The sequence below is a fragment of the Micrasema longulum genome, unplaced genomic scaffold, assembly GCF_059751315.1.
Source record: "Micrasema longulum isolate JH-2025_06_02 unplaced genomic scaffold, ASM5975131v1 h1tg001175l, whole genome shotgun sequence".
Taxonomy (NCBI): Eukaryota; Metazoa; Arthropoda; class Insecta; order Trichoptera; family Brachycentridae; genus Micrasema; species Micrasema longulum.
The window spans coordinates 289461-313829 of NW_028278362.1; the positions used below are offsets into that span (position 1 = coordinate 289461).

General features: G+C 31.3%; 1 protein-coding gene and 1 long non-coding RNA gene across 4 annotated transcripts in view; one reads left to right on the forward strand and one right to left on the reverse strand.

Moving 5' to 3' along the window:
• Rab6 (RAS oncogene family member Rab6) overlaps positions 1-23460 on the reverse strand; it is a 29257-nt gene extending 5797 nt beyond the window's left edge. Inside the window, exons 1-6 of one of the 2 annotated variants that reach the window (XM_088234000.1) lie at positions 23268-23460; positions 16658-16893; positions 12370-12428; positions 8379-8538; positions 1306-1511; positions 468-534 (exon numbers count right to left, since the gene is read on the reverse strand). In XM_088234000.1, coding sequence (XP_088090126.1) covers positions 468-534; positions 1306-1511; positions 8379-8538; positions 12370-12428; positions 16658-16727 — 562 coding nt within the window. In that variant the 5' untranslated portion in view covers positions 16728-16893; positions 23268-23460. Of the gene's footprint in view, positions 1-467; positions 535-1305; positions 1512-8378; positions 8539-12369; positions 12429-16657; positions 16894-23267 lie in introns of those variants that run through there. The other variant, XM_088233999.1, reaches the window with a different exon arrangement.
• LOC148276630 (uncharacterized) lies at positions 16899-21088 on the forward strand. Of its 2 annotated transcripts, XR_015823691.1 has the most exons (5): positions 16899-17361; positions 17877-17939; positions 18163-18252; positions 18803-18877; positions 20009-20203. It is a non-coding gene; the product is annotated as an uncharacterized LOC148276630 (long non-coding RNA). The 2 variants fall into 2 exon arrangements; XR_015823692.1 differs by lacking the exon at positions 17877-17939 and having other exon boundaries at positions 16901-17361; positions 20009-21088.
• Positions 23461-24369: the final 909 nt, after the last annotated feature.

Sequence of the window (24369 nt, forward strand, 5' to 3'; positions counted from 1 at the left end):
GAATACACAAGAATGTCATACAGTGCCACATAAAACATAGCACAAAACAAATGAGTGTTTATACATAGCATATGAGCATTTATCGCGACCCTTACGACGGCAAGACAGAAGAAATTGCTTTATAATTTACAAGTCTTAAAATGTCCACAAACAGGTTAAAAATGATATGTTAGTTTTTATTAATAAGTAATAAATTTATATTTATTGATTATTTACAAAATAATTGGATGTTAAATTACTAATGAAATCATAACAAAACACTGTATGCAAATACCATTAAAATATATCCCAAAGTAAGTATATAATTGTAACACAGATAAAACACTTAGTCTCGTGGTAAATGTTAGCTGGTCAATTATACTGGCATCGGGTGTCAGTATTCGGGAGACTGCAAGAAATACTTCTTACTTGCGGTAAAAACAAAATATTTATGAATCTATAAAAATAAATATATGTAAAAAGGATACTGTCTTCTGGGGGCTTGTTTTCTGTTGAATCCATGCCGGGCAAGGCTGCAGCGACGCGTCGGAAAAGCTAAAAAAATAAATATCTGTTTGACTAACTAAAATAAAATTTTGTAGAAATTCTAATACAAAAATATAAAGGTAGTGTAAAAAATACTAGATGAAATAATTTAATGTGTATATAATCAAAATCTCATAAACATTTTTTTGCTGCTCGACAGACGAATATATTACAATGGGGGATTACATCACATTACATTATCATCTTATTTTCATTTAAGTCTTTCTAGATTTAAACAATCATAGAATAGACTAGATTTTGTCTTGAAGTTGTTATTTTTTTTGTACAGGCTTTGATATTTTTTTAAACATATAAACAATGTAAAGTGTTTTTTTCATTACCAAATGAACTGTTTTGACTGTAAATAAACTGTTAAATAATCATATTTAATTATTGCAATCTTAGGAATCAAATCCGGAGCCCCCATGAAAGAGACAAACTTTATAGCCATATAGCATGAGCGCTATTTTTGATATTTTGATTAATTTATTCTGATATTTTTTTATTAAAGGGGAGACATTTTAATTACATATTTATCTAAATATTTCAATTTTGAGGTAATTTTCAAATAGTCATAAATAACCACGCCAGAAAATAAGAATCGAGTTGTGGTGTAGAAGGGTTCAAACCTCGAACCTACCATGGGACCACAACGTAGTAATTGCACAGTTTAAGATCATTTAAATATGTAATTGTAATATACGCATTTTATAACACAATTTATTTGATGCCTAGAGGCATAGAAGAAATTCCCTAGTTAATAAAATTGGGTTTGATTACCTGTTTGACATTATACCCTGCCTTAGCACTAGTCTCTATAAACATGACATTGAGGTCCTTGGCCTTGCGTTCTCCTTCGTCCGCAGACACCTGCCGCTTGTCCGACAGATCAGTCTTGTTCCCGACCAGCATTATGATGACGTCCCCACCGCGTTCTGTGCGCACGTCGTCTATCCACTTGGAGGTTTGGTGAAATGAGTTAGCATCTAAAAGTAAAGAAGAAAAAATATTGGAATATAAGCGAGCATTATTACTGATATATGTATCTGTAAAAAAAACATTATTTTTCCTTCAATGATCATCAAAGCTGTTTTTTAATTGGTTGACCAAAGTGGAATGAAAAACTATGTGTGTTTGGTTTAGGTTCCAATGAACTATGCACTTAGGATAGGACAGCCAAAATGGTGTGGCATATCAGAATATGTATAAGAGTGCTATCAGATCTGATATGAACTATGCCTGTTTTAACCCTTTATAGGGCACGTAAAACAAAATGATATATAAATATATCACCAGAATGAGGGTATTTATTTTCTAATATTTCGTATCAATAATAAATCTTATATCACGGGATGATCATAGTAAAGTACACTGGTAGATCAGTCTTCCACTCGGCTTTTTTAAATGCAATATGTTTATTTTCTTAAAAAATAATGTATTTTATTAGGTTTGATAAATAGCCTCATTTTTGTGAAAATCACCTTAAGGGCACTGTACAATAAATATCACAACACGTCTTGCGACTACATAGCGCATAGACAGTTGGGATTCTAGTTCCTCATTTGAAATTAGAATATAATTTGATAACAGATAGGAGCTAGTTTACAGCGCGTCTTGCAGCTACAGAGCGCATGGATGGTATGAAACCTAGCCCACATTTAGATGATTTAAAAATGAAATTTTGGTTTTTCTAATTATTATTTCAAAATCTTTTTCAAATGAGAGCTGGATTACAACTCATACTGCAGCTACAGAGCGCATAGACGGTTGGAATTGTTAATCCTATTTATGAATTTTATGTTTGAAATAATTTGATGGATGTTTGAATGAATTTAACAAATGTCTTGACAATTGGTGTTGTAGAAACCTAACAATAATTTAAAGAAAAAATATACATTGAGCAGAGTAGTAAGTTATTCATGATAAAAAGTAAAAATATATTATTTATTTATTTATTTATACTTTTACATTGTTTGTATTCTTTTTTATACAGAATAATGTTCCCTAAGTAAAAATATATTATTTATTTATACTTTTACATTGTTTGTATTCTTTTTTTATACAGAATAATGTTCCCTCATTGACTAAACAAATCATCTTACGCACAAGCTCTCATGTTTCTCATAAGAGCTGTGCAAAAGTGTGTGTGTAATTTAAGGCATGTTTCACATTTAGTAAGATGTCCCAACATTTTAAAAAATGTGAAACATGCCTTAAATTACACACACACTTTTGCACAGCTCTTATGAGAAACATGAGAGCTTGTGCGTAAGATGATTTGTTTAGTCAATGAGTTGATAAATTATATCTATCTTTTTTTTCACACATATTTATTGTATAGTGATAATAGAATGGTGACATTTTCAGATTGTATTTTTTATAATGCAGATTGCTGTTTGTCATTCTGTGAGCGCAAATCCCTATATATTTTTTATGATGTGTTATAAATATATTTGACTTCTACTATATCTTATTAGATTGCCATAAACAGTATGTGGTGAGTGTGTATTCAAAATTGCTTATGTAAAATGTAAAAATAACTGATGTTTGAGAAGATAGAGCGATTCTTGTTAAAGTAGTAATTATTTCATTTTTTGCTGATTTTTGCCGGCTGTGTTAACCTGTTACATTGTAGCGAAGCCGAATAAATATTTTAGAGCATTTCAAATTGTTTAGTGATTTTATAATTGAATGGACGAGTAGAGATTTGGGTCGTTAACAAGATCGTTTTTTTGTACAAATTAAATCATGCCATGGGCCATGCGGAGTATCATCATAGGGGACATTAATATTAATACGCTGGGCCAAAGGCACAGGCAGTGTGAAGACTACTTGTGCGTTATGGCTGAACACAATTTCATATGTAACATAGACGCACCGACAAGAGTGCAAGGTACCTCTGAATCTTGCCTTGACCATATCAATACTCGTAACGTGCACAATTCTCTTACATTTATTATACAGAACACTATAACTGATCATTACACCACCGGTATTAGTATCCGAATAAACACGCCAAAAAAGAAAGTTAATAAATTTACAAATTCAATAAACTATTCAAATCTTTCAAGGGACCTCGAATCCGAGTTGTGGGAGGACATACTTCAACAAACTGACACTGACAAAGCGATGAATATTTTTGTAAAAAAAATTGAACATTACGTTGACAAAAATACTTTCAGTAAGTCGGTGGCACACAAAAAATTTCATCTTACTCCTTGGATTACGGATAGTATTGTAAAATCAATTCATAAGAGAAATCACTTACATAAAATAGCAAAAAAAGATCCACTTAATGACAGTAAACAAAAATATTATTTAAAATACAGAAATGTGTGTAAATATGTTATTAGAAGAGCAAAGGAGATATATTATAAAAATCTCCTGAGTAACAATAATTCTCCGGGTAAAATCTGGGAAACAATTCGAGAAATTACAAAAACTAAATCAAAAAAGGGGCCTGAAATTACATCTTTAATTTTGCCAGACTCTACAAATACTAATGATCTCCAAATAATAGCCCATATTGCCAATGAATATTTTACTACAGTAGGTTCTAAATTATCTGAAGCTATATTATGTGAATCCAAACTGAATGAATGTAATCTAGCATCATCTATTAATGTCAAGAACATAATGCCATCGTTTCAACTAAATAAAATATCAGAACAAGAAATCATTAAAATTATCACTAGTCTAAAAAAAACGTATTCCAAGGGTCCTGACGTTGTTAATACTTTTATGTTAAAACAATTTAAAAATTTCATTGCCAAACCTCTGTCGCACATTTTCAATCTAAGTTTCTCATCAGGAATTTTTCCAACAAAACTTAAACAATCAATAGTGCAACCAATCTTTAAATCGGGTGATCAACAGAATATAGAAAATTACAGACCAATATCGTTGGTAAGTGCATATTCAAAAGTATTGGAGAAAGCATTTAAAAATAGACTAAGCGATTATGTAGAGAGTAAAAACTTACTTAGTGACAACCAATTTGGATTTAGACCAGGTAAAAGCACAGATGACGCAATAAAAAAATTAACCGGAGCATTGGTAAACAACATTAACAATGGTAAGAAAACACTTGCAATTTTTCTTGATTTGGCAAAAGCGTTTGACACCATATCGCACAAAATTCTTTTAAAAAGAGTTGAAAACATTGGGATCACAGGTAGACCTCTAAATTGGTTACACAGTTTCATTTCCAACAGATTACAGAGGGTTAAAATTGGAGAATGCAGCAGTACTGCATTAGAAATGAATTTTGGGGTACCACAGGGTAGTACGCTAGGACCTTTGCTGTTTATTATATATATAAACGAATTGTGTAATTTAAATATTAACGCTCGTATAATCACCTTTGCAGACGATACAGTTCTTGTATTTGAAGGTGATAATTGGGAGGAAACACATGTTAAGGCCGAAACAGGAATGAATATTCTTAAAAACTGGCTCAAAGATAATTTGCTGACACTAAACTCAAAGAAAACAAAATACGTAAAATTCAGCCCAAATATAAAAGGCCTACCAAGAATAGAATTAAGGATAAAAATTCATAATACAAATTGTAACACGCTCACCAGCTGTAATTGCTACCATCTGGAATGTGTAAAAGACATCAAATATTTAGGAATCTTTATTGACGCACACCTTAACTGGAGAAAACACATTAACTATTTAGTGGGTAGAGTTAGGAAACTAATCTATATCTTTATAACACTGCGTAACATATTGTCCATTGTAGATATTAAAAGTATATACTATGGTTTGTGCAACTCTGTTTTGGCCTACGGATGTATTTGTTGGGGAGGAGCTGCCAAGACTATTCTTGATCCCTTGGTTAAGGTACATAAATCAATATTGAGGATAATATTGCGAAAACCGTACAATCATCCGAGTGAAGGCCTTTTCAAATCCTTAGACGTCCTTGGCTTAAGGCAAATCTACATGAGGAAAGTAATACTTGACATCCACAAAAATAGGAGCACTCAGGTGATTGTGAGTCATGCGCACTCAACCAGGAGTACAGTAAGAAACGATTTGGTGATTCCAATAGCACGTACAGCGGTATTCCGAAAATCATTTTTATATAACGGACCTAAACTATACAACCTGATACCGTATTTTTGGAAATCTGATAAACCATCAGTTTTGAAAAGAAATTTAAAGATTTGGTTGACAGACATCGGAAGTAAGGAATCGGAGAATTTATTGAAGATAGTAATCTAAATATTATGCTATCCCATTGAATCATATATAAATTTATTGTATTTTCGCATGTGCATATATATCGTGTATGAATGTGTGTATATATATATGTATATGTATGTATATGTGTGTATATATATATATGTATGTGTATATGTATGTACGAAGTATGTATGCTTTATATTTGTGTATTTAATTGTATTTCTACATTTAATGTAAACTTAATTTTTTTTTCTTTTCTTCTCTTTTGGGCTATAACTGTTTTTTTTTTATTTCTTCAATATAGTTTTTTTATTTATAGGAAAAATATTCGTAAACCATATTTACCGCAACAAATCGGTTTCTTAGAACAGGCATTTGCCCATATAGGAACCGATTGCAACATTAGGCGTATTAATATTTCTGGCTTGCCGACCCTTCATATACTGAGCCTACTCCTAGTACTAGCAGAATTTTGCCAGAGTGTTTTTTGTGCCATTTTATAACATTGTATGTATAAACTAATAAATAAATAAATAAATAAATGCAATATGGAAATTTTAACTGTTTTCATTTATCTTACATATTATCTAGAACACAAAGATTCATTATTTTATTTTAGTAGTAGTACAAAATATACTACAACATTACAAAATATAATATGTACATAGCTTACAGAGTGAAAACAATACTGATAATGTGAAAAAATCCAATTCACAAAACGAACCTTCAAAATGCAATTTAAATAGATAAAAAAATTCCAATTGATAAAAACTGGTCATATTATTATAATTAGTACAAACCTTGCAATAGTATGTCAAATACTTATTGCATGAGCCCTCACAACTTTAGAATTGGATAAGTAAATTACTGGTAAAATAAGGTCAGTTATCACATGCATCATAATACATTCAAATTCTTGAAAAAACTAAAATTGTTAAAATTGCAAAAAGATAAACAGTGAGTCATAAATACCATTAGTTATGACTGAATATATTTCATCAATGACATCTTATATATTTATAGCTAAGTGTAGCTAAAAGAGATTTGTAGATGCATAACTAAGAAAATTATCACCATTATTTTTTATTTTTTTAAAAATTATTATTACAACACATATTTATGAATATATATAATGTATGGTAATAGACATGTTATTCTTATACTAGCTACACCGGGTTGTGGTCCCATGGTAGTATTGTAGACTCACAGGCCAAAGGTCCGGGGTTCAAATCCCACTCTACCACAACTCAATTTCCATTTATCCAGCACAAGTTATTTACGACTTTTAAGAAATGGTCTGAAAATTTAAATATTTAAGTATTAAGAACTCAAGTATTTCTCTTTTTCAAAAAAAATAGCAAATATTGCATTGCCCTGAACAAATCGAATTTGTTTTTTTTTTTAAAGATATAGAAAATCACGATACACATGCAAACATTAATGTGAGAAAGAACTAGGCACATTTCCCTTGTTCATATTTATTTCTGTGTAACTCATTACAATATATATGACACTAGCTGGCGGCTGTCAAAATTATGAAAAATGTACTTAAAAATATAACTAATTATTTACTAATTCAATAAATTGGAATAGTTTTTTGAATGAAAAGATACATGTGTGCGTTTTGTTTTTGACAGTTGCAGTGCAATGTAAGCATTTCTTTATCACACACAATGGCATATTACTGCATAGCGTTACGTTTGATTATGATGAATGTATGTTAGAGAATAAAGGCACAGAAGGCACCCACCACTGGAGTGTCATTTTTTCGCTTACACATTCAAAAACTATTCTTACTCAAACTAAAGACATAACCCCGACAATACAACACATACAAATAATATAAATATTAGATCCTCGACACAAAGACATCTTAAACAAATACAAACTAATACCACTTTTTGAAAAAGTGATTTGAAGTATTATGTAATTAAAATCTATAAACTACTTACACTGTCCATTAAAACAATTAGTGGCAAGAAAATGTTCAAAAAGACATAAAAAAATAGATAGTTGAGGTAGATAGATTCAAATAGATTGTCTCATTCGCCCAAACCAATACTGAATTACCTGCTCCACAAACTTATAATTTATATTATATTTTTTCCTTTTATTGTGCGTTTTATAATACAGGTAAACAGAAAAATTAATTTTAACATAAATATGTAATGTTTAAAACTGTCTTAACATTTTGTAATTTCTCTCTCTCACATGTAAAAAATTAAAGTATATCTTTAAGTGTCCTCGGCACGGGTAACCCCAGTGAGGGCACATTATTTTTATTATTTATTAATAATGTGAAAAAAATTAATACATTAATAAAATAAATAAATATTTAAACATACATTATTGGTATTGCCTCTTTATTAAGTGAAAGCGCCTTATTCGAAAATATTAATGAAATAAAATGTATGTAAACAAGTACTACATATTTATATAGAAATCTAATATATTTTTTAGTAAATTTTAAGATTAATAATAATTACACTAAGCTTTTAACTCTAATAGTAAAATCTAAGCCGGCATATTTCAGAGACCAAATATTCTTAAGGAACATTACTATTCTTAAAAGTAACGGGTAAATCTATGACATTTAAATTTGTCAGTATAATTTAGAGAAATTTGAAATAAATTATTAGCGGATAAAACATATTTCTTACTGGTTATGTCATAAACAACTACAGCAACAGTGGAGTCCCGGATATAGGAAGGGATGAGGGAACGGAATCGCTCTTGTCCCGCAGTATCCCATAGTTGCAGTCGCACCGTGCGATCTTCAAGGTACATGGTCTTTGACAGGAAATCTATGCCTATTGTTGCCTGAAAAGAGATACATTTCCAATCATTACAAATTCTTTAACTTGCACAACCTTTTGAACAAAAAAAAATTGCTTTGTCAAAATGCAAAAAATATATATATATTATGTGGTGAAATTGATTGCACCATTCAGCCATTGTAATGATCAGAACAAAGACACATGTAATTTTCTTCAATAAAAAAGTATATCCTTTGATACTTGAGTTAGTCATATGTATCTTATTTTCAGTCAGGGTCCGTATTCTAGTGGGAAGTTAAAATTTATCTTCAATTTTATCTACTAAGTAATTTGATAAATTTGATCAATGTTTACAATTTTTTTTTTCTAGTATACACATTTTCGTACATAAATATTGATGTTAGTTCATACCGTCTCTATATGAACCGATAAAGATAGCGTTTATAATCGCGGCCCTGGAATATAAAATCTTTTCAAAATCAAATATAAAAGAAAGTCAGTGTTGCATTTTTCAAATGTCTATCGTTTTTCTATGATCACGACAAAAACAACATTTCGATAGATGAAAAATAGAGTTGAAGGTAAAAAAAATGTCTATGTTGCTCACCGACTCCTTAATTTTAATAAATTTTACATCAAAGGATGCAATAAAAAATTTCCAGCCACATAGCTTAGGCATTTAGAGAAAATTGGAGAGTACTTGTATTTGAAATGGGCCTTTGAACATAAAGAAAAAAAAAACATTTTGACTAAGTAATGTGATGTTATTATTTGAAAGGTCGAAAAATTGTCATTCCAGTCTCTATTTTGTCAGAGTGGTCAGTCTTTAGTGTATTCTAAAAGTCCATAATATATTCAGGATAGTGAAACTATAAAGTACGGCAAGATACATCTAGAAAAGCTAGCAAATATTTATGTTTATGTTGGCAGTACATACATACTGTGACCCAGTTGGAACAATTTTATTACCTCAACACATACATAACTTACATGCTATCAAAGAACTGAATATACATAAAACAAATACATGGAGTCTTCCGAAAAATATCTGCAGGAATCTCTTGGGGATGGAATATATTCCCGTGGTAAATATTAAACACAGTATCCAGTATTACGTCGATTAGAAACATAACATTTTTAAGAAAACAAATATTTATTTTTATGTTTCCACAGATGGTTTCCAATGACACCACTCACATTTTTCAATAAATAAGGTGTGGTGAACAAATATATATATACATAATCAAAAAATAATTGCAATAGTAGTATAGTTATTAACATATTACAACGGAGATGAAGAACATTTAAGAGAAGGTAATATAGAAGTCTAGGCATCTACAGGGCTTATGACCTGTCAATGGCTGGTTTAAGTGGCCACTTTACACACTGTGTAACATTCACCATTCTGCCTATATTTGAACATCTATATTCCTTCAATTCTTTCATCTGTTGATGTTTGTGAAGTTAAAGAGCTGAAACCTTTATTTATGCGGGTGAGATTCATCTAATTGAATTATTTCACCTACATACTAGGCAACGCCTGAAAATATTATTTTTTAAATTTCTATACTTCTTCATGGACCAGGTAATTTATCAACAATATTTTGAGTTTGTCCAAATTTTTGTAGACATGGACTGGATTCATAATGGAATCTGGAATATAAACAGCTCCCCAGGGAGTTGAATCCAGTCACTGTTGTGTATAATTATTATTTTTTAAATCTAAAAGTAGTGGTACCATCACTTAAAAATGTATAGACTATTACAAAATGTTTAATTATCACAGTCCAATAAAGTCCTTGATGTACGAAACTTTAGGTACATTAACATGCTAAATACAGTGAAATTCACATGGATTTTTTCATATATTTCTACAGGTAATTTCCAAGCAAAAAAGCCCTAAGCAAAAAAAAAACACAAAAACACATTGCACGAATCTGTTTGTGGCTATTAAATTAATTTACAATTGAACAATTAATGATTACTTTTAAATTAAAACATATTGAAATTATTACAAATCAATTGAAATAAAGACCAGGCCATGCCTTTGTGGGATTTTTTTGTTGACTATTTTTCTATTAATATGTACTTCAATGATATGTAATTATGCTTTATTTTTTTAATACTCTGTTTTATTATCATGTTTATTGTAAAAAAACAAAAAAAATTGATTAAAAAAAAAAAAAAAAGAAGAAGGCTGACTGCTGACAAAATGCAATCTCTCGGGCAAATAGGCGCACAAATGCCGAGATATGTGCATTATGCAAGGCGAGATAAGCATTATTGGCAAAATCAAGAAAGGAGTTCTTCATCGGTTTGGAGATGTATAGCCAATGGAATGGAATGTTGGTGGATGCAGAAAACGAGGAAGACCGAGAAAGAGATGGCATAACCAAATCCAACAAATACTTGAAAATGTCGAAATAATGAGATGTATGAATGTAGAGAAAGCAAGATCTGCTTGCGGACACAAAAAATATGGATAGTATGTGATATGGTGTTTTATCGTCTCTGCCTACTCCTATGGAACAACGGCGTGATGGTCTGTTTGAATAATGGAAGCATCGCTACTATTTATTATTTACATATCAAAAATTTATACAAAAAATTGAAAATGGCCCTCAAAATGAAATATTTATTTTTAATTTAAAAAAATAAATAGTAAACCATGTTAGATGATCAACGCAATAATGTATATTTTTGTTTTAATTTGGTTTATTGAATAAATTTATATAAAAGGTGAGAAATCAATATTCAAACACATTTTGTAATGGTTGAAAATTTCTGATAAGAGATTTTAAATCAGCAATATTGAACTTATACTATAAATACGGTCATTGATTGTGTTCATAAAAAATATTTGTAGCATTAGCAATCTGCTATCCATTGCATCAGAGCCGAATCTAACCGTATCTAGCGACCGTCACTTACTGAAAAGGGACGGGAATATACACGTTTGTAAATGAATATGAGCATGTAAGTAAGCGTCTCACACTCCCTCCCTTGTAAGTAAGCGTCTCGTTCTTTATGCCAACTGAACCTACAATATCGTTTACACGTGGACAATACAATATATAGAACAATATCGTCTTATCCCAGCTCTGTGAACAGCCTCGACGTCACAGGACAGATCACTAGGACAGTACGAAAATTCAGCTGCAGTTCACACGTAAGAACTGCGAAAGTTCATACACGACGGCGTTTAAACCAAGATGTATTGGGATTGTTAAAGAACAAACTAAATACTAAATATGATTTTTTACTACCTCCATTTTTGGCAGAAAAAATATGTGGGAGCGATGCGTACGCATTCAGCAAACCACTATAGTCAGAAGGTCCTGTCCATGCTTGTTCACACGAGGACAATGCGGCCGCACACAGTAGTGGGGGTAATCATTGTTACGTGGAGATAGCCTGCCCATCTATCTCCGTGACAATGTCTCGGAACAATATCATCTCCTACAAATTGCTATTTACAAATCCTGGGATAGAAAAATATTTTATGGTCCACGTTCAAACGGCCTTTATGGTAGGTCTGGCTCTACATTACATAAATAACTACATGGACTAAGTAGTTCTTCTTATAATGTCATTTGAAATAGACAAAATTATTGAAAGCTGTGATCTTTCATAAAAATGGTCCTACAGAAATTATCAGAGGTAACAACGTTTAATATTACAAATTCACATTCTTTATTTGAGTAATGCCTTATTCAATTGCATGATACCGTTACATAATGCCCCAATCACAAATATTATTTATATATTTTTTTGTATTCTGAAAATATTTATATTGTAATTTAAATACTTTATATAAGAATCTTAAGTATATTTTTTTATACAAAAAAAATGTGGTGATGAAGTTTTTAATTACCTGGTATGTATTGTCGAAACTGTCATACATAAACCTAGTAATGAGCGAAGTCTTTCCAACTGAAACAAACAATTATATTCATAGTTTTAGAATTAAGTCATTAAAAAAATATTTTATTCAATACATAATAAGTAAGCGTGAGCAACATTGTATTTTGTTGTAAGAGGATTAAAATATTTTATTATATTTGGAATACAAACAGATGTACAGGCTACATAATTAAACAGGTAATTAATAATACATAATAATTAATAACAGGTAACCCGTTGAATACGCCCCCAGCAAGTGTGAATTAGTTTTAGGATGTTTTTTTAAAATCCACCAGAGCACTCTAAAAAGACGCCCTAAATCCAATTTATGAATGGGAGAAATAAACTGCGATAATAATACGAGTATTTGCAAAGAAATGGGCGTGGGATCAGTACCCGCCCAAAACAATTGGCCATAAAGGTACTTGAGTTACTAGAAGAAAAAAAATGACGATAATTACGAACTAATAAGTGCTACATTCTATTACATATTTTGTAAAATTAATTATGTTATAAATTAATAATATTATAATAAATAGATAAAGTGCATTTTCATTGTTTAAAAGGTTTTTTGTTTGTTGAGGTTAACCTGGTTGACTACGAAATTTTTTGAGTACGATTTTATCAGAAACGCATTCCTCATTCTCAACAGAGGGGTTATCTGTACTTAGAGAAATTTAAAAAAAAAATAGAGAATACATAATAGAGCCTGCTATCCAATTATATGTATTCAATAAAATTTTATTAAATAAAGTGACGGTTTAAACAACATACAAAATAAAATAATAAGTTATAAAAAAAATAAACAAGGAGATAGTGGGATGGGAAAATAAGGAAAGTAACGAGGAGTGGTAGAGGATGAATAAAGGAAAGTAGGAGTGGAAAATTAAAATTGATTTGACAACGAGAAATAAAGAACAAAAAAAGACAAAATGTCTATTTATTCTCTGTTGTTCTGAATCAAGTTTGTTAGTTCTTTTCTGTACCTACTATATGGAGTGTTAAATAAATCAAGACTTTATGTCACCATGGTTGTTTAATCTATACATGGACAACTGTATGAAAGAGATAGAATGTATGGGTATTGGAGCAAAAATGGATAATTTTTCAGTAAGCTGCTTGTTGTATGCTGACGATGCAGTTTTGTTAGCAAGCAGCAAGGCTGATTTGCAGCAAATAGTCTCTAGAATGTATGATGTATGCCTGGAGAGCGAATTGGCGATGAACGAAAGTAAGTCAAAAGTGATGGTATTTGAAAGGGATAGTGAGGTTACTGACTTCATAATAAATGTAAACAACGAATGTCTCGAGCAAGTAGAAGAATTTGTGTACCTGGGAAGCATGTTTTCAAGAGATGGAAGAGTAGAAAAAGATGTTGAAAGAAGAGTGAATGCGGGCAACAAAATGAACGGAGCACTAAGCACAGTAATTTCTAATAAAAATATGTCAATCGAAGCTAAACTGGCAGTGCACAACGGAGTTTTAGTCCCAACACTTATGTATGGAAGTGAAACATGGAACTGGCAGAGGAAGGATGAAAGCCGAGAGAACGCGGTTGAAATGCGATCTCTTAGACGAATGTGTGGGAAATCAATGTATGACAGGGTTATGAATGATGAAATCAGGCGAGAGTGTAAATCTGAGACAAGTATAATTGATAACATTAAGAAAGGGTCTCTGAGATGGTTTGGTCACGTAGAACGAATGGACGACGAGAGAATGGTAAAACAAGAATATATGGCAAAAATGAACGGCAACGTTAGACGAGGACGACCAAGGAAGACGTGGCATGATCAGATAAACCAAAATCTTAAGTCTGGTCATGTCAAAAGCAGACAGAACCGAAGGGCATGTATGACAAGATGTATGAATGTGGAAGAGGCTAGGAGTGTATGCCAGGATAGACGTGTGTGGCGGTCCATTCTCTCTGCCTACCCCTACGGGGAAATGGCGTGATGGTAGTAGTAGTAGTAGTAGTAGTAGTAGTAGTAGTAGTAGTAGTAGTAGTAGAAGACTTTTGAAATTATTGTTAAATGTTTAAAAAATACGAGTGATGGTGATTAGTTTTAATGTTTGGAATATAGAAAAGATCAGACAGTCTAATTATTGGTCTGAAGGGGATACTATATAGTTAAAATGAAATTTTCAAAACCTTGTAAGATTATTTCGTCGGGTTTCTGGCACAAATTGGTAAATGCAAATTTAAGAAAAATGAGATGTCTTCATCAAATAATCTTTGTTTAAAAAGTAAATAAAAATATTTCACATTTTATAAATACAAAAAATAATATTTTATAATATTTGACTCCCAGTTTTATTTGAATAGTTGAATTGAGATGACAAAAAAACAACGCATTTATTTATTTTATTGGGTAAACAAACAGTATGTACATAAATATTGAAAATTTCTTTATATGTACAGGTAAACATCGTTTTGCGCCGGTTCGATTTACGCCGATTTACAACTACGTTGGTTGGAGCCGGCGTGGGATTCCCCGTTTCGGCCGACACCAGATGACAATAGGCACCGCGATTCTAATAGCAAACACACTTTTACATGTTGTTTTATTCTATTACCGTGTACACGAGCAGCCTGTTGTGTGCGCGAAATTGTTTCCGAATTAGTATTCGTTTTGTTTTTAAGAAAAATAAAAAGGTAAAATTTTATTTTTTATTTTATTATTATTCAAATTAAAAAAATATTCAAATATTTGTAGTTTATGCTATGATTTAGCAAGAAAGGAAGCAACAATCAAAGCAAATGAAATTGGATGCTTTTTTCAAAAAAGTGTGAGAATTTAATTTAGTACTGACGAACTGGTGAGTTAGATTTATTATAAAAAAATCATTATTTATATCAAGGGATAATTATTTATTTTGTAAACGAATTTAAACTGTATTTATTAAATACACTTATAATTTATTTTGAATATGTATAGGATGTGTATTCAATATACATGTTAGATTATTCTTAGAATTTTGACACGGAGCCTAACCTTACATCTTTCATTATAATTGTGTTCATTTTACATCGGTGTCTCTCGGAACGGAACCCTGGCATAAAACGACGTTTACCTGTATACGAAAAGAGCAATATCTCACAACTAGTAAAATGTAGTTACCAACTTGTGCCAGAAACCCGACGATTTATACTTATTTGTTATTAGACGATAACTTACAAATTATGTTGATACAAGTTATAAATTAAAATACTTGGTACACCTGTACAGGACACTAAAACAAAAAATATTTTTATGAAATAAAATTCTCCATTACTGTAAGCCGCCGACTCATGTATCCCATAACATTGTCCTTTTCTTTTGCACAGAAATATTTTTTCATAGTTTCCGAATTTAAAAAAAAATGCACTAGGGATATTGTTTTGTTTTGTAAAAATCCTTTCAACACTGTACACACAGCCCGAAGATGTCCGTTGGAGGGTGAAAGCGCTAATTGGTCAAATAAATAAGTAGAAATGTACAAAGTATTTTAATTTATAACTCATATGAAAATATAAGTTATCGTCTGATTACAATGGAATTCTATAAAGAATTGTCAATAAATAACACAAATTATTATTGCTATACATTGAATTTTTTTGAAATAAATAACAATAACATTCATGTTTCGACTACGAAGTAGTAACATTCTCGCTTTTGAAAATCTTACTAAGCATGCTATATGTTTGAAAAAAAACATTTTACAAATATGTTTTTAATAAAACATGATCTATATGATCATAAAAACAATATTTTGATTTGTTTTTTTGTTCTCTTAACATCATAAATTAACGATAAAACTAAGTACTCTCATAAATGATAAAAAAAAATGTGAAGCCAGTGAGTTAGTAACAATATCAAGAGAATTAATAAAATATTTATATTGAAAAAAGTAAACGAACTGTCATAAACATGTCTAAGAGGAAAGACACAATCAGATTATAAAGTATACCGCGGATCAACGACTTCGCTAATGTTTTGCGTTAACAATAGCGTGAGAGTACAGCTAGAGTACTATTAGAAAGAATAACCTCTTTCCGAATTAGGTACGGTAATTTTAAGTATATACCTATGTACCCATATAAAGATATGTGTGGGAATATCGGAATAAATATTACAAAAAACTTACTAAGCGACACGCCTCTTACGATGATTTATCAAAAAAGAAATGCATCTAATTAAAACGCAATTTTTCTTAAATATAAATTAAAATATGCACTTTTATCGATGTATAAATTTTGAGTGACAGCGATGACTTACCACTTTGTTCTCCTAAGAATACTAATTTGAATTTTCTCAAAGGGTTTCCAAAATCGCCGGACGCCGACATTTTTAGAGAATTAATTAAAACCTAATGAACTATCTCCATGTACTTTCACTTCAATTGTATCACATACAATTGCATGAATCGGTCCGGATGACAGCGACAGCCACTCCTCGAAGGCAAAAGCGACGGTAACTAGCTCCGCCACGTTCACCGGCGGTTTTGGAACATACTACGCAGGCAGTTTTCAGCCAATACAAGACTTTCTAGTCATTCTTCCGATATCGCACAAGCCACTTGCTAGTAAATCAATACAGTTTGTGGCGCAACTGTCGGCGGCGTGTGCCCAGCCACGCCGTGCCGGCCGGCGTCCTTCTAGACGAACCGCCAATTTATCCGTTTCCATTCGAAATCGCTGTCACACTGCTCTCTGTTATTTTGCACTTTTTCTTCGAAATACCGAGTTGTTGCGTACCGAATCGTAATTCTACGAAAAAACTACATCGTTTTCCGAAACGATATCCACATTTATTTAAAGAACGGATCAATCGTGTTCAAAGTCCCAAATTTATGAATTTATCCGATGACAAGATTAATCGACGTTGTTTTGTGTGCATTAAACACTTCAACGCATTCAACTTTAGCCAATACAATGACATCCAGCTTTTATTGTGCTCTGTGCCTACCATTGGATTGCCAGGTAAATTACATGATATTTCATACATAATTATTTCAAGAATTTGTCTCATGTTGCACGTTTATTCGTCCCGTTTGCCTGCCCTGCAAATTTATAACTCATAGGGAAAGCATACTTTTATTAATCTGGACCCATTTTACAATTAAAGTTATTAGTATTTCTGCAAGAAAAATATATGTACGACTTAGGTTAGCTTTCCACTGTAATTGCACCTTATTTATCTGTCTTGTGTCTATACAATTGCAAGTCTGCTTTTGGAATGTGGTGTTTGTGATTTGTCTTACAGTTTTGCTATATCGTTCCATATTTTTTGTCTCAATCGGAGTTTATATTGTTTTTACAGTTGATTAATCGGGTTATAATGTATGTACAAAGTTGGCGTAGTGCCTTTTCCTGCAACTTCCGACATTTTTATTTGGTCATTATTTACAAACGATTACTAGGGTGGCATGGTGTGTATACAATTGTAAGGATGTGCTTTTGCAATGTGGTGTTGGTAATTTGTATTTTTTTTACAGGGTTTAACAAGTCACCATCCAAAGAAAATAGTTTTCATTATTTACTTGGTGAACAGAGTTCGGGTATGTATTTCTATAATTTTCACATTTCCTTACACCCCTTCTTTCAGACTTATGTTCTATCTCAGTTATTATATTATCGTTAATGCTTTCTACACGTCCTAACCATCTCAGCTTATTCTTTTCTATTCGTTCAAGCCTTACTCGATCTTTCAAGGTTTTTCCTGAAATTCTTGCATTATGTTATCTGGTATGATGTTCATTTTATTTTTATTGTGAATTACAGTCGGCGTAGCTGTTACTGAAGAACTCCCCTGTGCACTCCCGGAAGGCGTTGCCAATTGCAGTGGTACGACTTTCATCCAACCTATTTCTGGTTTGTAGTAATATTTTTTTATTTTTGTAATAAAAATTTACAGACATACATATTTATATATAAGAGAAAGAGAAACATCTTTGTTTCTTTGTTAAAAAGAAAAAAATAATAATAAATACATATAAATTCAGGAGAGTTCAGCGTGTGTAAGAGTTAATGGGAGATTTACATCTTGGTTTGCGATCTCAAAAGGCGTGAAACAGGGATGTGTAATGTCACTATGGTTGTTTAATCTTTACATTTTTCTATTAATTTTATACATTTTCTGCAAATTGAGAAATGCCGTTTTTGTGATCGACCAAGACTACATCGTCTGAGCGTGGGCCGTTCCTTTTTTAATTATTAAAAAGTTTATAGCACATATATATCGTATGACATGACCATGAAAGTGACCCTCTCAGTTGAAACAAATTTCTGACCCATAATTTTCTCCAGCAAATCGGCATATTAAAGCTGTTTGTGTTTTCAAAGAACTTAAAATGTATACATACAGTTACTTGTCCGACTCATTGACACATTGTCACATATTACTAATTAATAATGTTTTTAGATATCAACGCTGATGACATATCAGGCCCACTGCATATTTCTGGTCCGAGTGCACCTCAGCAGAGTACACCAAAAAGTTAGTATCAAATGACATGTATTCAATAATGCATTTTCTCTTGGTTCTTGGACAGAGAGATTTCGTTCTACATAATATCCACAGATACTTTGTTTCTATCATGTTCATGCAGTTTATGAATAATGCTAACGGATGTTTCCATGAAAATGCGACATAAATTTTTCGTCATTAAAACTTCATGAGGTGTTAAAAAACATTAAGTGGTTAAGACGCTTGAATTACGCACGGAAGGTTCCGGGTTCGATTCCCGGAGAGAACACAAAATTATAATATGATTTTTCTGTAATTGATCACTGTAATGGGCCCTCTTGTCCTGCTGTGGTGCAATTTTTATATTATTTATTATCGGGAATCAAAAAAATTACCTAATTGAATTATTGTTTTTATGAAATTTTTCCTTAATCGTTGTTCAATGTACAGTGATATACAGAATACAGATGCATTAGTGTGCAATTTGTACAATCTTTGGGAGTCGACGTCTTCACAATATATATAATGTTATCCTGAGTTCCTATCTGACCTCTCCAAAATCAGCGTCCCATTCCCTATTACTATTTAAACTCTTTTGTTCCCACCCAATAATAATATATTAAAAAATTTATGTAAATATGTAGCTATAAATGGTATTAAGTTGTAAATAAGTTTTATATTATGTAAAATGTATGTAATATTAAATACTAACATGCTAACTTGTATGTATAGTACTAACACATGTGTAAATATTTAAATAAGTTAATCTCAAACTTGACACTGGCTAGAACACCTCAGTTAGGAGTGAAAAAAGCCAATAAAAAACTAAAGAAGATATACAGAATAAATATTTTTTTACATTATATAGATAAAACACATTGAAAAAGACTCAATTATGACGTTAGTATCCGTTGAATTACCCTAATACTACTCAAATTTATTAAAGATATAAAATACAATGAACTTCAACCAAGAACTTTCATTAACAAACTTGGAAGTGAAATTTTATATTGTAAATAGAACCAACTGCTAGTATTTCTTTTTGCTTATTTCCAAACAGCATCCCTTTACATTTTATCATTCTTTGCAATAATAGTTAGGCATTCATTATATTATGATGTTGGGACCCTTAATGCATCATTATGAAATATTATATTACAGGACGAAAATATGACCACATCTTGAAGGATGTAAATGAAACCCAATCTCAAAATTTAACACCCAGGAAAAGGAAGCTTTACAAGAAATGTTTGCAGTTTAAAAAGGCTAGAAGAAACATGGAGATGAAGATTAGAAAGATGGAACTCAAATTAAACAAAGAGCGCCATGTATCCTTTAAAAATAAATTAAATAAAATCACATACCGTTTTTTTAAGTCTCAATTGAGGCTTCAGAAACGGACAAAACAGGGCCGTAGATATACAACTAACGATAAGGTTTTTGCATTGTCATTAATGAAGCAGGGCTATAAAAGTTATAAATATATTTCAAGCATATTTTCCTTACCATCCAGAAAAACATTGATGACAATGCTAAATAAAATCCCATTTAATCCTGGTACCAATTTGCATATATTTAAACATTTGGAAGAGGTCGCCCAAAATCTTTCTGCTAAAGCTCGAATATGCTCTTTGATGTTTGACGAGATGTCAATTAGTCAGAATTTAATGTACAAAAAACATAAAGATTTTATTGAGGGATTCCAAGACTTGGGTGAAGGAAAACGTACTCCAGCTTTTGCTGATCACGTTTGTGTTTTTATGCTACAGGGTTTATATAATAAATGGAAACAACCATTAGCATTTGTTTTTACAGGAGGACCCATTAAATCTTCAGATTTGGTTGTTATCTTAAAATCAATAATCTCAAATATCTTTCGTAGCAATTTGGAATTAGTTTCAATAATTTGTGACCAAGGTAGCTCAAATGTTGGTGCAATAAATATCCTGAAACAGGAAACCCGTGAATTGTACCTTCGGGGTGGTACTGAATGTAGAGTTCACGGGTTTGAAATTGAAGGCCATGAAATTGTACAAATGTTTGATGTGCCACATCTTTTGAAGGGATTTAGAAATAATATGCTAGTAAAAGATGTACATTTTGTTCAAAATTCTGTATCAAAAATAGCAAAGTGGTCCCATATTGTACAATCATACACATACGATCAAGCAAGAGGGGAAGACTTTTTCCAAATGCACAAATTAACCGATAGTCATATTTTCCCCGACAAACTAAGAAAAATGAAGGTCAAGGTTGCTGCTCAGGTATTCAGCAGGACAGTAGGAACTACCATGAAATCTTTGGCAGATACTGTGGATGATATTGACAATGGGGCATCACAGACTGCTGATCTTATCTTATTTATAAATAAACTTTTCGACAGTTTAAATGGCAGTTCTCTCAATGCTAATAGTATTATTTGTAAATACCGTTGTGGAGTCAGATTAACATCTCCCCACTGGAAATTTTGGCAGGAAGCTATTTCCATCTTAAAATCAGTAAAATTTGTAGATTCCAAAAACCAAAAAATATCAGTACCACCTACAGTGCGTAACTGGATTACAACTTTGGAAGCAATATCATATTTGAGTAATAAATTACTTACATGTTATAAATTTACTTTTGTGCTTCCACGTAACCTTAACCAAGACCCCATTGAAAACTTTTTTGGCATGGTAAGAAGTCAGGGTGCACGTAACATAAACCCCTCTAGTTCAAATTTTATAGATGCTTTTAAGTCGCTTCTCATATCAAACTTATTTCATACTCACTCCATTGGAGCAAATTGTGAAAATGATGACGGTGAAATTTTAGATTCATTAAAACTTTTTTTAACATCGGACATCGAAGTACAGGAACAATTTCATGTTGATGATCACTCCTTACCAACAAGTTCTTCAAGACAGAAAAGTAGTCAATATGTTGCGGTTTGTAAATATATAGCTGGTTATGTGGCAAAACGGGCTTTATCTAAATTTTGATCTTGTTGTGAATGTAGACTGGATCTTAAATCTGAAACACATTTACCGGGGCATAGTTTAATAACTTCTAGGGCATGTGGTCCAAATACTTTAATCCACCCAACAATCAAAATCTATAAAGTTTTTAATACCATTGTCAATCACTGCAAAAATAATTTACCGACTATTTGCCATAAGTTTCATGTTATGTCGAGTTTGAAGGAAATAGTACTATCTAAATTAAATTCAGCATGTTTATCTTGTCCAGCACATAGAGGCCACCTTTTTGATTTTATTGTTAACTTAGTATTGCAATTATATATTTTTTCTTGGTGTAAACAAATTAACTTTCTATTAACTGGGCGAAAAAAATTAGAGTCTTGCATTGTTGATCCTCTCAAATTACAAGCTAGAAAGTGTTATAATAAAAGACTTAAGAATAAGAAGCGCAGACAATAGAGTAGATACATGCATACCCTTTTCTTCTTACCTACCATATTAGCACTTCATTTCATTACTTAATAAGCTTATAAGTGCTTCCTTCCTGCTTTATTCCTAAGCAGCAGCCTAGAAATGTCAATGTGAAATAAAATAAATTATCCACCATTAATAATGTTCTTTTGTTTCAGAATGGTGATTGTTGATGCCATGGATCTTAATGTGCAGGAAGAAAATATTTTTCATCCAGGAATAGAAGGGATCCAATACTGATCACAATGCTGCACAATTTTTAAATAATACTCAATTGTTATTTTTGATAATCCAATATTAGCATATTAGCATATTAGCACTTCATTTTATTCTTTAGTAACCTTATAAATGCTTCCTTCCTGTTTTATTCCTAAGCAGCAGCCTAGAAATGTCAATGTGAAATAAAATAAATTATCCACCATTAATAATATTCTTTTGTTTCAGAATGGTGATTGTTGATGCCATGTCTCTTAATCTTCACGAAGAAAATATTTTTCATCCAGGAATAGCAGGGATCCAATGCTGATCACAATGCTGCACAATTTTGTTATTTTTGATAATCCAATATACTAACCACACATGTATATAATATTATTTTACGAGTGTCAGTTTTCTTTCTCGATTCTTTCTAATAGAATCGAGGGATTTATTTTAACAGTAAAATAAAACTATTAAAAATGTTTTTTTAAATTTTTATTTATGTATTCCTATTCCATAATAAATTTAATGTGCAATATCAATATAAAATTGTTTTTTTAAATACAGGACAGAAAAATTAAATTGCGTGCTAATACTTGTATTTAATTAAGCAATTTTGTATTGATATTGTACAATAAATATCAATATACGATGCAACGCAGTGATTTGAATTTTCGCGCCATCGTCAAAGCTTCTTGTATGCCACACTAAACAGCGCTGCGATCGACGCCCAAAGTGCTTAGATATAGTACCATAGTTTCCTATCTAAAGATATCTGTAATCTGTGATACTACGCCAACTCAGCATTTTATTAGATTATCATATAAATTTAACACTGCAATTAGTTGGCCAACAACTGAAGGCGTGAAAATGCGTTCTTTTGAAAATAAAGTAATTTTATCAAATCAGGGGAAAATGAGACGCAATTTATACACATATATCTTGTTTTTCTCTATTTCCCAATTTTGAAATATTATTTATAATGTTGCCAGTATAGACAATTCGTAAACAAAAATAAGTGTTCTCAAGTTAAATGTTACTTTAGTACTTACTCTGCTTTTTTTTTTACCTTCAATAAATAAAATATTACCGGTTTATTTTGCGCTATTCAATGATTTTTTATTCTTCCCAATCCTATTTTCCAACTGCTGACAACCCTCTAAAGAAAAGGCTAAACGGGTTATTCTTTTTTTTTAATCAGTTTTTCATTATAACATCTATAAAACTTCTTGAAAAATAATTTATGTTTTTTTTTATAAAAGAAATATTTGCGTTCTTATGATTTACCCAAATATTTCATTTTGACGGCCATTTTCAATGAGTTGTAAATAACTCACTATTAGAAAATGGAATCGAGTTGGGGTAGAGTGGGATTCGAACCACGGACCTTTGGTCCGTGAGTCCGAGACACTAGCCACAGGACCACAATCCGATTAATGTTATTTTCACAATGTCATCAATTATATTTTTTTCACTGGTTATTATGAGTATGCCTTTTGCAGACTAGGACACAGCCACATATAACACGGAAAGTGAATTCTCGAAAATAAAAAACATGCAAGTATACATTAAATATATTTATTTACATTTAACATATTCTACATCACATATATAAGACTAAATTCATTATAAAATTAGAGTAATAGAATGAATTATTATTATAAGGGGTTACAGTTAGTGTCAATAATACACATACAGTCAAGCTTGGTTATAACAAGCATAAATGAAAATACAGGATTAAACGTTTTATGTTTAGAGTTAGAGCTGAAAAACAACCCTATTATTGGTGATTTCAACTTTACTTTGATGCATCAATATGTTGAAAGCACAATCATTTTTAGAAATAGTTTAACATGTAATGTAAGAGTATCATTGATTACTGTTGTTTTTATT